The sequence below is a fragment of the Lissotriton helveticus genome, chromosome 7 (assembly GCF_964261635.1).
Source record: "Lissotriton helveticus chromosome 7, aLisHel1.1, whole genome shotgun sequence".
Lineage (NCBI taxonomy): Eukaryota > Metazoa > Chordata > Amphibia > Caudata > Salamandridae > Lissotriton > Lissotriton helveticus.
In genome coordinates, this window is record NC_136068.1 from 1273886345 (window position 1) to 1273899928 (window position 13584).

The 13584-nt window shown below is 44.7% G+C and overlaps 1 protein-coding gene across 1 annotated transcript in view; it reads left to right on the forward strand.

Moving 5' to 3' along the window:
• Nucleotides 1–13584, forward strand: part of OTOP3 (otopetrin 3) — a 167940-nt gene that overhangs the window by 1102 nt on the left and 153254 nt on the right. Inside the window, exon 2 of the mRNA XM_078650818.1 lies at nt 8842–9255. Within this exon, the coding sequence (XP_078506944.1) occupies nt 8877–9255 (379 nt within the window). The 5' untranslated portion in view covers nt 8842–8876. The remainder of the gene's footprint in view (nt 1–8841; nt 9256–13584) is intronic.

Genomic DNA, 13584 nt, shown 5'->3' on the forward strand with positions numbered 1-13584 from the left:
AACTCAGGAGTGGTTGACAGGCACTGGCCTCCCTCATTGCATGCAGCCCAGGAAGAGAGCCAGATGGGAGGGTGCCCTGATGCCTGGGCTGGGACAGAGCTCAGGGGCTCGTGTTAGCTCTGGTGGGGCAGGATTGGTAGTTACTAAAAATGACACATGCAGCATCAGCCCCTGCCCCCTAGACCTCAGTCCTGGCTCATACACACAGCTCCTGCAGACTGCCAGCACAAGATACACATCAGCTGAGGCAGGCTCTACGCAGGAGATGCACACATGCACTTGCTCTTACACGCCACCAAGGCCAGGCAAGTGAGCAGGCATCTGCAGCTTCCTAGCTGCTGGGACCAGTGCTGACCGGCTGCGCGGTGTCTGCTGATGTGGGGGCTCTGATCCCTGCAGTCACTTCAAGGACCACAATGGGGCCCATAAAACCATAAAATCAATCTCCAGCGCCCACACCCTTACATCTACCAGGGTATCTTCTGGTATCCCAGTGGGCCAGCCTGATGTGGTGATGGGGGCAGGCGTTTGAGAGGTTAGCGCCATAAGAGTGGAAAGATCTATCGCCAAAGCCTTTGTATTAGGCAAGTTCTGTAGGAAGCAGATTGAGGGATCCCAGCCTCGGGCCTACAGAAGGATGGAAGGTGCGGAAGACTTTGATCAGCAACAATCCAGGTTTTGTGGACAATGCACAGGATCCTGAATTGTGTTGGCTGCTTTATCATCTAGCGCAGGGCCCATAAAGACGTACAAGAGGCTTCGGCGCAGCGCGTGTCATGCATCATGTCTCAGAGTCTAGTGTAGATGGCATCGCAGAAGTCCAGGCTGAACGTTGGCACCTTAGGGGCACACACAATCTAGTGTAGGTGAGTAGAAATCCCTCGAACAAGCATTAATGGGGGAACACAGTTTGATCCCACTGTTGAACCTCGAGATCACGGTGGTGAGTATGGAATCAAGAGCCCCAGGTCGTACACGGGTTCAAAGGGCTGAAGAGCAGGGGCAAAAAGAGGTCCCCTCATCAAACTGGATGTGACGTGTGTCGGTTCCACCGAGGGCCAAAGCCGCTCTGAAGTGTTGACAGAGCTTGTTTTGAATCAAAGTGTCTTAGATCAGGCTGCCTATGTAATCCGCTCCTATAAGACGCAATGGCCGGGACACTGGGGCCATATACACTTTAAGGCGGCTGGGAAGCGGACTAACCCCGTTGATGCCTACAGGTGTTTGAGGCTGTGTTCGAAACGGAGGTGTCGAGCTTGACTTAGTGTGCCTAGTTCTCCAAAATGATGCAAACTAATAATAAAAATAAAACCTTTATTGGGACATCTTCGTCCATATAACACTATGACATTTTTTAAATATATTGTAAAACACTTAAAATCAATACAACATTTAGACCAATAAAACAATGAAAAATACATACTGTTATAAGCCATGTGCCTTCTTACAAACATCGTTAAGTGTAAATCCTAGCGCAACACTTTCAGATTCTAGTCGAAATAAGGGATTGGAATCAGAGATTATGATTCGCACACCTGCCTTCTTCATTAGCAGCTTTTAAATGCCTCTTCCTTATATTCATTACTCCTGCGCAAATTAACATCAAATGTATCACTCCATTTAGACCCACCTTCTGACAATCACATCCGCAGCAGGAAGGCGTAGGTAACCCAATAAATGTCTGACCATCTGATGAATGCCGCTAAACCACTCAAAGATGTGAGGGCGCGTCGGCTGCCATGATCCACAGAGGCAAGTACTTCAACCCTAAAATCAACCAGGGCAACCTCAGTCCCTCAGTAACAGTGGAAGCTAGAAGGAACAATGAGGCTCAATGGGATCCTTTCTGATGATCTCAACAATTCTTTGATCTACTTCTCTTGGGGGACGTGTGGGAGCTGCAGCTGCCACGCTCTACAAGACGTCTGGGTGCTCACTTCTTTCTCACCTTCCTAATAGTTTGCCTTTTTAAAGCGCTCACTCTCAAACTCTTCTTATGTGAGTGAGAAAAGTATTGCTCAAGATAACATCTTGGGAAGCCACCCTGAACCTGCCAGACTCCATGAACACTGCCATCCAGTCTCCGCCTCAACACATCTAGAGGTTGCTGACAGTGACGGCTCCTCCGCAATGGCGGAGGAGCGTCACCCCACTTTCTAGCTCAGACCCAGGAAATGTTAAATAAAACAATGCTCCTGCATCATTTTATCTTACATTTGCCAGCTCTGCCAGCGGTGTTGGGAGAGGCGATGCTTAATCATGGGAGGGGAGGAGGAGGGCTACATGCACTCCACTCCCAAAGTGTGCATATGTGTTTTGACCAGCAGTCTCAGGCCGACCAAAACACACATGCGCACTTAGGTTTTCTCCAGCCCAGCTACATTGAGCAGCCAGCCTAGCGAAACCTCACAGATTCCATGGTCTGAGCAGGGCTTCCCTGCCTGCTCAGACAAATACCCGCACTACTCTGCAGCACGGGGATTGGATGGAAGTCGGGGTCCTAGGGGCTGTTGGGATGAGCAGGAAGAGGAAAGGCGGCGTGACGAGACATGACACTGGAGGTGGCCGGTGGCCAAAGGTACGTTTTATATTTTTTTAAATATTGTATTAACCCCCCCACCCCCCGCACGCAACCTCTCATGCGACCCCACCCGCCCACCACTCTTTGTTATTGGCAGCCGCCACTGGTTGCAGATTGCCGAGCGGCCTGAACAGCCACCCTATACTTGTACCACACCCTCCACAACTTCAATTCTAGCCATGCACCCTCTTCATCCACGCCACTCTACTACAACAGGGACGTTAACATATCATTTGCCTGAATGTTTATATAGCACAATCCTCAAAAGCAGATTACCCAGAAGCAAAAACACTACTTTTTCATCACCATAATATAAACCACCTCATTGGTGGTAGAGGAAGAGCTCTTCTTCTGGCCAACCATCCTTTCCCCACATGGCCAGCTTTAGGGCGGTGCGACCGGTGCAGCCGCACTTGGCGCTGACCTGGAGGGGGGAACTGACCTCAGGGGTGGGCGCTGTATTTAGCAATAACTTAAGATTTAAGAGCGCCTGCTGCAGAATTCCTTGTGCTTCCGGCTTTCAGGCAACAATAAAAATGTCAAGATAACTCTTGAGATGAATGTTCTTGCTAGAGGGAGATATCAGAGTTTTGTCTAGTGGCAGGTTTGACTCACCATAAAGTAGCGCAGGGGGTTAATGCGCCTGCTGCAAAGAACAGATCTGTATTTTATGTGGATAGCTGAGTGGATCAGTAAAGCCAGGCTTTACCAGAGCTTAAAAAAAATGAAATGTATGTGAGAGAGGGGCTATGGAGAGACGAGGGGCACTTTTCACTGGTGAGAGTGAGGGAATTCGAGGAGGAGATCATGGGTGGAGGGGGGCAAAAAAGATTGTGGCCCCAGGCGACACCAGCGCTAAAGCCGGCCCTATTTCCCCATCACATAAGTTAAGTCCTCGGTAAGTATCCTGGGGGGAGATCTGCTAGTTGGTGTTTTTTTCTGCTCAGGATTCTACAAAGTGCCTTGTGGCAGTGGTGTGGCTGATGTCCTTTGAAAGTGCTGTGGTGTCAATACTCATTGCGGATTGCAGAGAGAAAGAGTACGCCTGACTTCCTCCACTAGGTTATTTGGAGAGGTCGTACTCTACACTATTTTTTTCTTTTTTATGCCCAGTTTTGAGATGGAAGACCAACTTAAAAATGTGTATGGAAGTGGAAAATGCCACAGAATTAGTACTTGTGTTTTTTTATTACTCCATCTCTGTCATATGGCTAAAACGCTATGCTAGATAGACTGTTCAATGCAGGCCACCGGACTATGTTGTCAGCATGTTTCTGCCCTTTCATTAAAGGTCAATAGGGCTCAGGGGAATTTGTCAGAAAAAGAAAGGGGTCCTCTCATAATCCCTGTCACTTCCCTATCATTCAGGCAGTCACGGGGTGGGTAAGTCTTTTTTATTTTAGTTTGTTATCTTTGACACACGTCACCCCACCCACCGTACATGGTAGTCAGTCAGTTCACAGGTTGTGTGAGAGAAGAAGAAACCTGTTGGTGTATCCCAAACACGGTCCTTTTGACCAATATTTTTCATACAAAGGGCCACCTAGCTGTGTCATTTGTCTCAAATTGCCCCCGAGAGGCTGATCTTCCTGTCCGCTGATCATTGGTCCAGCCGAAGAGTCAAATCATCATTGGAACAGCTCAAGGCCATGTGCTGTTAATTGCACTGCTAGTGTAATGCAGGGCCTTCTATTGGTTCAAACTTTTGATATGCACCACTCTGGTGGATAGCTGTGGTTTTTTTTTTTTCCTTTACCCAACAGTGCAATCTGTACCAGTGTTATGAACTACACAGACTGTGCATAACAGGAAGGCAAAGAGTGAACTGTTGGCTCATCAAACATGTGCAGGGTGTATCTTTCCCGGTGACAAATACTGTTCTGGGGGTCACAGGGCAGGCAAAGGCTACTAGGGCGCAACCCTGATGATTGTGTTTGTTTTCCTCTAGTGTCTAGGGGTCCATCCTATCAAAGCATTTGAGAGCAGCCAAAGACCTTTCAGGTAGATAGTGTGAGGGGCTGAGATGCAGAACTCAAAAACCAACAGACACAATACAGCACTCCCCAGCCCAGTGTTTGCCTTGGAAAATTGAAGCATTTTAATAGCACAGTAAGTGGAAGTACTAAACACAGTAATTGGGTCCAGCACAATGTTCTACAAACGCCATATTTCCCACACCCCATAGTGTCCTAGCACAATGGTGGTAGTTCCTGCTCCACTGGAATGACCTACCACCATGACTGCAGCTCCCACCCTACTACAGTGACCTCGTAATGTAGGAAAACGTAGGACCCGAATCGGCTCAGGTGTGACATCACTACTTTATTTATGCGGGTAACTCTGAATGAGGGGACCAGTAGGTCAGTTCAGTTTGTATCTTGCAATAGAGTTTGTATCATCACATGTTACTCCTTTCAATGTGCAGGTCTAGTGCAAGTCTTTCAACATGGCCTCATGTTTTATCTGTCCAAGTGGACGCGGCTCAGTGCTGTGGTGGTTGCGATTCGCCTTGCATGGTCACAGAACCAGCAACTGTCAGTGGGAGAAGGGTCACACTAGATCACATCTTGGTTCTTGTTGCTGAAGAAATCAGCATGGCAGTCCTGGTTCATTCTTCATTCAGTTGCAGTCTCCATGCTGTTAGGAGTCCCTCTGCTACAGCGATTATGATATCTTTGTCCACAGCACATCAGCAGTGACAGAATGAGTTGTACGGGTCACACCAGAAAGCATGCTGGCACTTAGTGGGTTGTTATTGATTCACACAGTTTGCCACTTGAACTACACAGGGAGGCTGGAAGAGACCTCTGAGCTCAGGCAGATGCCTGTCACACTTCCAAATATGAGTCCACATTTTCAAAGTGTGCCACTCATGGAGGACATTGATTGGATTCTCCACGTGAACATTATCTCATCCTACAGGGCTAGGCACACCCCTTCCCTCTCAGAGAAGACAGACAGACCCATAGCTTCAACTAACGGTGATGTCACCTCACCTCTGGAAGTCATGCAGACACCAGCCATGGATGACAGCAGGCATTTGAGTACACTGTAGTACACTCATTTCCTTGGTAAAAAATAACTTTATTGTTTTGGATCCCACACAGGGGATTTTGATCCACTGTCTAAAGCCCCGGAACCAGTTTGGAGTGGTTCCCTTATAAATGTCCTGTTTCTGGCTTAGTGCAGTGACAGCCTTTGTGCAAGGTGATGACTATCGCAGCAGGTAGTGATGATGCAGGTTCTAAGCAGGAATGTGCCAAACCTCCTGCACAATGAAGTTTGAAGACTATGCCCCTGGCTGTCATCAAGCTTACTGAAGTAGCAATTAGGAAAAGTAAAAATATCAGGCCCTGTCTAGAAACTTCATCACCCTTAACAACAAAATCTGCTACTCACATACTATCGCATGCCATGCAAGAAATGGCAGTGCTCAGGAAGGACTAATCCTCAATCGCATGTTAAAAGGTCTTCATACATTTTCAAAGGGTAGTCTCATCTCCAATTTCCCACACTTGAGTGCCTGGGTCTCCTCCATACAACTTCAGGAATGCAGGCGATAAACTACAACTGCTGGGGAGAAGCTACATCCCATCTCTCATCAAACCACAGTGCTACCAAAAATGGTTCCCACTAATCAGTCTCTCACAAAACAAAGTCATGATATCATCTTCATCAGTGTTCTTAACCTTTTGACGTCTATGGACCACCACTTCATCATTAGTAGAATCCAAGAAACCCCACTGAATCAGTATTGGAATCCGGGAACCCTGACTGAGTCATTACTAGAAAATGGGGACACCAGTCGAAGCAATTTCGATGATTTGACCAACAAAACAATACACAGAAATACAAACACAAGCATTAATCAAACAAATACATAAACAAGTATGTTATTTAATTCACATACAAATATAAAATACCAAAACGTTAATTTTAATTGGAAAGTTGGAGCGTATCTAAATTCATTTGAGGTCACCCATCGTCTACATTATAATATGTTTGATGCAATTGCAATGCTCCTGTGAATCAATCAGAGGCAGTAGCGGCTGACAGTGAGCGAGAATGGAGAGGCGGGAGGGAGGTTGCCGGGGGGGGGGGATGTACAAAATTTAAAAAACGCGTATCTCCTCACCGCCTCTCAAGTCCTCAGGCGTCTCAACTCCATTGTCCCTGGTCGCCTCTCTGTGGCCAGACTCAGGAAGCACACAGGCTCCCTCCCCTAAGCCACTCACAACACTGTGTTGTGACTGGTCTGAATGCCATGGCTCGACGTTCATACGGGGAATGGGAGGGTAGGCATGCTCCCCAACAGGCTGTGTAATGCAGCCTGGTGGGGAACATGCAAAGTGCAATTGACTGTTGGCTGGCCCGAGAGGGCCGGCCAAGCATTCATGCCCACTTTAGAGTGCAGCAACCACTCCTCCTCCCGGACATCACTGGAGCCCAGCCCCACCCTGCCCAACCTGGTTGATACTAAAAATAAAATTATAATAACAGAAATAATGTCTGTTATTATCATTTTCTTTTTGCTTTTACACTGTTCAGAGGGCAGTGGGGCTACGCTTCTCTGCCTTAGCGGAGGAGCCGCCACTGATCTGAGGATACCAACTTAATTTTTAACCTCCAATTTTAAATTCCTTCAAATTTACAGAAGTTTTAAAAATGTCAGTGTTGCATTTTTCTTCTTTATTTATATATACTTTATTAATCTGTTAATATTATAAAATTTTCTAAGCAGTCACTTATCCTGTGAACTGGTGTCACGTACCCTTCAGAGGTCCCCAGACCACAGGTTAAGAACTTCAGATATACACCATACATGTACGCACTTGACGCACAAAAATGTCAGTGTAAGAGTCTGGGTGTGACATCTAAGTGTAACTTTAATTACATACTCCTCTGAAACATAAAAAAAGTCTGTTCAGTACTATGAATCGGCAAAAATATTGATGTGCTTCCACAACCTCTGGACGTCAACAACCCAGGACATGAACAGTAGTATCTACATGCTTGATGCAGACTTCCAGGTCAAAGAACAGTTTCTAGACCTTAGAATCATGATGGATAGCCCTAGCCTCAGCACACACCCTAAATTAGCGTGTCAGCTACACCAACAATAATCAGAATACCAGTTTCGCATACAGACCGGTCACACTGGGCACGGGCACGTCTGTTTACCATGCAGGGAACATTTCTGTCCCTCTACCAGGTCGCTCCAAGGGTCTGCAGGTGCGTGACAGAGGTAGACCTGTACCGCTTCAGACCCTCTGGGCGATGGGGAGAAGGAAATAAAACCTTACATCCAATTGAGCATTCTATTTCACACTTTCATATTTTTTTAGATTGTTAATTTGCACATACTTTTTCTGCATATGAATGAAGTATATTTTCAAGACTTTTTTTCCATTTTCCCATTTTCGATTCGATACGTAACAATAAGCAAATAAAAAAACAATTGTTTTTCCGGGGTTATTTTGTTGATAATAAAAAGGTTTACATGCTTTGTTTCATAGTAAAAATCTTCTTAGACTTAATTAAAAGAGTTATAAATTTGAATTATTAACAATTTAAGCAAATACTATTTCAGTTTGCACCCAACGAAAAAAAACGCTTCAACTAAATGCAAACCTTTTTCACTCTTCTATCCCTCCGCTATCCTTCTCATTCCAAATAACTGACAAACATATCCACCACTCAAATTACTTTCATATTTCACTACACTAATTCACCACTAATCCTTTATGGGTTCTGTAGTAGTGTGCTACTCGCCGAAAAAGCGCATCAACACCCCATCAGGGGTAGCATGTGCTATATAAATTCAAACCTTTTTCCTTCTTCTATCCCTCCACTATCCTTCTGAATCCAAATAACTGACTAACATATCCACCACTCTAATTATTTTCATATTTCACTAAACTAATTCACCACTAATCCTTTATGGGTTCCAGAGTATCGTGCTACTCGCTGAAAAAGCGATTCGACCCTCGTCAGGGATAATAAGCACTGTATAAATACAATTACAATACAATTACAATACAATACAAGCAAATGCTTTTTAAATGAGGTCGTTCTGCTATATATTCATTCTAAGAAGAAAAGAATAAAAACTGCTGTCTAAAAATTATACATTGGGTATGCTAAATCGAATGAATCATGAAAGATCTCTAAGGATCAGTATAATCCACACTTCTAAGGTGGTGCTCTACTATGTTATTAAAAATCTGAAATGAGACAAATGCCTGTTGTTTGTACTCCAGGTCTGCAACCCCTGTGATAAAGGGATAGCCAGAGCATGGCTGATCAGCTGCCTGACCAGAGGAAGCGCACAAGCCTGAGCAGCGATAGAACCGCCCTGGTCGAGAAGATTCGATATGAGAAGTCCTGGCTGCACCGGCACTGCTCGTCTGTGGCCATGAGAGACAAGCAAGCGCAGAAGTCTCGCCAACTCTTCTCAGGGCTGCTGGGGATGAATGTGGTGTTCCTGGGCAGCGCCCTCATCAGCAGCATGATCTTCAACAAAGTGGCCATCACGAAGTTCGACGTTAAGATCTTCCTCAGCCTCCTCATGGTGCTGTGCAGCTGCTGGTTGCTTTACTACATGCTTGGCACGTCCCGGAAGCCCCACGCCGTTCTCTACAGGGATGCCCATGCTGGGGCCTTCTGGCTCCGCGGTGAGTCCTGGGGATGGGTCCTTTCCTAGCAATCATATCTGCTGCTTATTGCACATTTTGTAGATAAATGTATAAAAGGCTTAGCCACACTACCTTACATGTGATATATCGCATGACAACATCATCAGGCCACTGCACAGACTTGACCACTACATCGCAAGGTACCTCTAGGTAAACAGATGTGGAGCGTCAAATAGTGCATATGCATTTTGCGCGACGATGTAATGGTAGATGAAGTATGCAATATTTTTGTAAGTCAATATTGTTGACTGGTAGGACCTGCTTTTTGCCAACACCTCAATGTGCTGGGAAGTTGGTTCGTTCAAAACTGAAGCTAGGTCTCATTTAGTCCCGCTGAGCCATCAAGCAGCACTACCTCCACAACCCCAGCTGCAGTTTACTGCCATATTCAAGCCGCTTTACCGGGTTTCAGAGGATTTTGCCCCAAAGGTGCTTCAACTGACACAGTAGGAGCACTTTTTCAGTGAAAGTGCATATAATCCACCCCTCCATCCCACCAATGCTGGACCAGCTTTTTCTTTTGATATATTTCAAAGTCAACCCCCCAAAGCATGGGGTTGCTTTTTAAAAATAAAATACAGCGGCTCAGAGGAAGTGCCTCTATATTGTCTTGCTCAAAGTTCTAATCAGAAAATGGGAAAGACTCTTAACATATAAGCTGCACCATTTGTAACATTACTGTCAAAAGCAGATTATATAACTGAGGCAGCAATCAGAACAATGCCAAGGAGCGATCCTATTGTTTCAGGAACTGCCCCTGGCTGAAGAACAAAGAACTATGAAGGGTCTGAATTAGAATTGACATTAATGGACAATAACTTGAAACTTTAAAAGACAAACTCAAACTTGCAATTCCATAGACTCAACTGACAATATACATGAGAAGTACACAAGATATAACTCAGTATCCTGTGAAATTCAAGAGAAAAAGACTGGTGAAATATCTGCATGTCACACACTAGCGACTGTCATGGGTCACAGAAAGTGTCACAGACACACTTGTCCAAATTCTAAATGTGTTTCCATGTAATATTCAGGGATAGTAATGTGTGTTTTCAATATTGTAACAGCAGTTGCTCCCTAATTACTGCAAATAATCTCTGTGACACCCTCACATTTCTCATATGTGTGAGGTCCTTTGATCCAAAAGAAACTATTTTATAGATGTTGCATGAAACACAACATTCCTCTACTAAATGTCTGTAATAGACACACATCACCAATATTGAAAAAAGGCAAAGGTAAGTGGTATTTAAAACAATCTATTCAAGAATCATTTAATGCCATCAGGGCAAGACACTGCAGATTAGAGCTGGTCTTATCAGGGGGCCCCCTGAAAGTCTGGGGTCCTGGGCCGGAGCCCACTCTGCCCATGCCTTAAAACGCCTCTGGGTGGCATCTGCCTTTAATAGATGCAACAATCTCCCATGCAGTAATGGCAGCTTCCGAGGCAGCAATTGTGACCTTGGGCAAGTAAAGGAGGCCCTGCAAGAGGCGATCCCAAGGATATGGCTCGGCAAACATGACAAGTGGCAGAGCACTTAGAATCAGGCCTAGGCCCTGGCATGGAGCAGGAGCTGAGAATTTACTGTACATGAAAGGAAGTGTGAGGGAAGATAGCAGCCCATCACTAAATGGTGGGCATGTAAATGCAAGTAACAGGGTGGCCAGAGACAGTCCTGCAGACAAAGAGGAACTAAAACCCACACATAAATAATGTGAAAAGATTTCTTGCAGCCCCTCGCGAGGATCTCATCTTGGAAAACCAAAGCATGTTCATTTTAGTAAGAAGCATCCAAAGCTGCTCAAGCGGCACATGATTCCTAACAATTTGTAGCTATTTATAAGTTTGCTTTCCAAATATGAGTAAACATGTTTTTTTCCAATACACTCCTTTCCATATAACAGTTCTCTATCTGAGGAAGTCTATATTGAAGTGTTTAAGGATGTTCAGAGTTAAGCTGGAGATGATATTGATAACATGGTTAGTTGTTAAAGGAACAAGTAAGATTCCGATCACCTTCCTTTCTCTTTTGCCAATGAATGCAATAGAATTTTAGAAGGGAGTAAAGCAAACTATATTAATGGGTTCGTTAGGCAGAGTGATGAACACGTCCTTTTTTCCAAAGAGAGGTTGTTGTGAAGATGAATCCCTGATCTTCAAAAATGCGGATGAATATTACACATTCAGTGAATAATTAACATCAGTACTGAGAGGAGTAAGAGACTTATGTGCCCTCACATTATACACACTGTTGTCTACGAAAAATATACATTCTCGACTTGAGCAACTTGTTTCAACATGATTGACAATTCTGTATTAGCATAGCAGTATGCTTAAAAAAAATCAAAGTCCATATTCAACTCCGTGAGCTATCACTCGTGGTTCAAAAGGTGGGAAGTACCATGTAATGTCCAGAGATGGACACATATCTATACTATGCAGATCAAATGGGTGAGGCACTAGGGGTGGCACACCTTTGCCCATTCACAGATTGGCTTTGCTCCTTGCTTCCCAGTGGCCATCACCAACCTAAGCCTCCTATACCAAATCAAAGAAGCAAGAACGAAAGTCATGAGTTGGCTGGGGGATTGAAACCAGGGGAACAACTAGACCCAAACTTCAGGGTGGGGCTATCCCTAAAGTTGGGGTGCTCTAGCACTGGTCGCACACAGTCTTTTTGCCACCCCCTCCCCCATTTCCTCCTTCTCCATGCATTCCCTCACTACCACTAACCAACGACGCACCTCATCTCTCTATAGCACCTTTCTGACAAACATTACATTTTTTATAGTGCTACTCATAGTTTAATCACACTCAGTTTTGTGGTCTGCATGGTACATGTTCTTTGTAGCAGGCACATTGACCCTCTGCCCTTTGTGGGTGTCAGAAATGTCCATGTGAGTACACGGTGAGCGATGTGACAGTGTGAGAGTAGGGTAAGAGGAGTGACTTCAGGGTAAGTGAGGTGACCATATGAATTTGGGTGTGGACATAAGTGCAGAGTGGGACGAAAGAGAATGCATTGTTAGTGATGGGTTTGTTTGAGTGAGATTGCAGATTGAGCATCGGGGGGACAGGTGAGTGAAGTGTCATATGAGTGCAGGGTGAGTAGTGTGCTCATGTGACAGCAGGGTGATGTACAGGGTGAACAGCGCAAGTGCATTGTAAGTACGGAGTGATCAGTGAGTGCAGGGTGAGCGGGTAAATGGTGTGAGTGCATGGTGATTAGTGAGTGCATTGTGATTGCTGGGAGTGCAGGGTGAGCATAAAAGTGAAGGGCAAGAATGAGGAGTGAGTTGTATTAATGCAGAGTGCATTCCCAGACTCTTGAAGTAACTCAGCATGTTATTGGCGGCGGCGTAGGGTTTCATATATAAGTTAAACTATTACTATTAATCAGGGATCTAGGGAGTAGGAAATAAACAATGTGCTGATCCTGTAACAAACTTCCAGTCATATGATTAGGGTTGCCAGCTCATAATTTTGATGTCCCAGACGGGACAAAAATAAGCAGTCACCTAAAGCCGTATTTTCAACTGTTCGAACAGTAAATATAAATAGAAAGCATTTTTAATTGTGTTCTAGAGCTGCCTGAATGATGAGATCCATGACTGATAATTAAATGGAACAAAGACAGAAAAGTCACATTAAAAATGAATACATACTTTTTTATTTATAACCCTATTTAGTGTCCAGACACGGTCTTTCCAGGCTCTTTAAACAACACGTCTGACATTTTTCTTTTGGCAATCCTACTTTATATTCCGTTTCATGAAATGCATTCTCACACTATAGCAGTAAATGTAAATTTCAAATGTAAGGTATAGGCAGAGTGGGAGCCTAGGGGGTACTGGAACCAGAAAAAAACTAAGCCTCTGTAACCAGTTTACCAAGGTATGCCTCCTGGCGCGCTCTTGGTTGGGGATGACCATATGATGACTGCAGCGGGGAACATGAAGTATTTCTTCTATATTCAGTGTTAAATTAGCATGTAAAGAGCGCTCAAATGTGTTTGGATTGAGAATGGCTGTCAAATCAGCTTAAACGTGCCTCCTATCAACAACAGCTATACCTATTTTTAGTTCTGCTTGATGAAAGAACAAGTGCATTTTTTCTTTTTAACTCTGTGCAACTTGGTGCAATAAAGATATGGACAGTATTGGATCTTCGAGTGCAGGCTTTCTTTTATTTAAGAAGGCACTCTTTAATGTTTAACAAGGCGCTGGCTGTAACGTCTTTAACTGCACCACCTGTGTTGTGGCTGCAAGTCGGAAAAGCCGCAACTTCTTGGATATATATATATA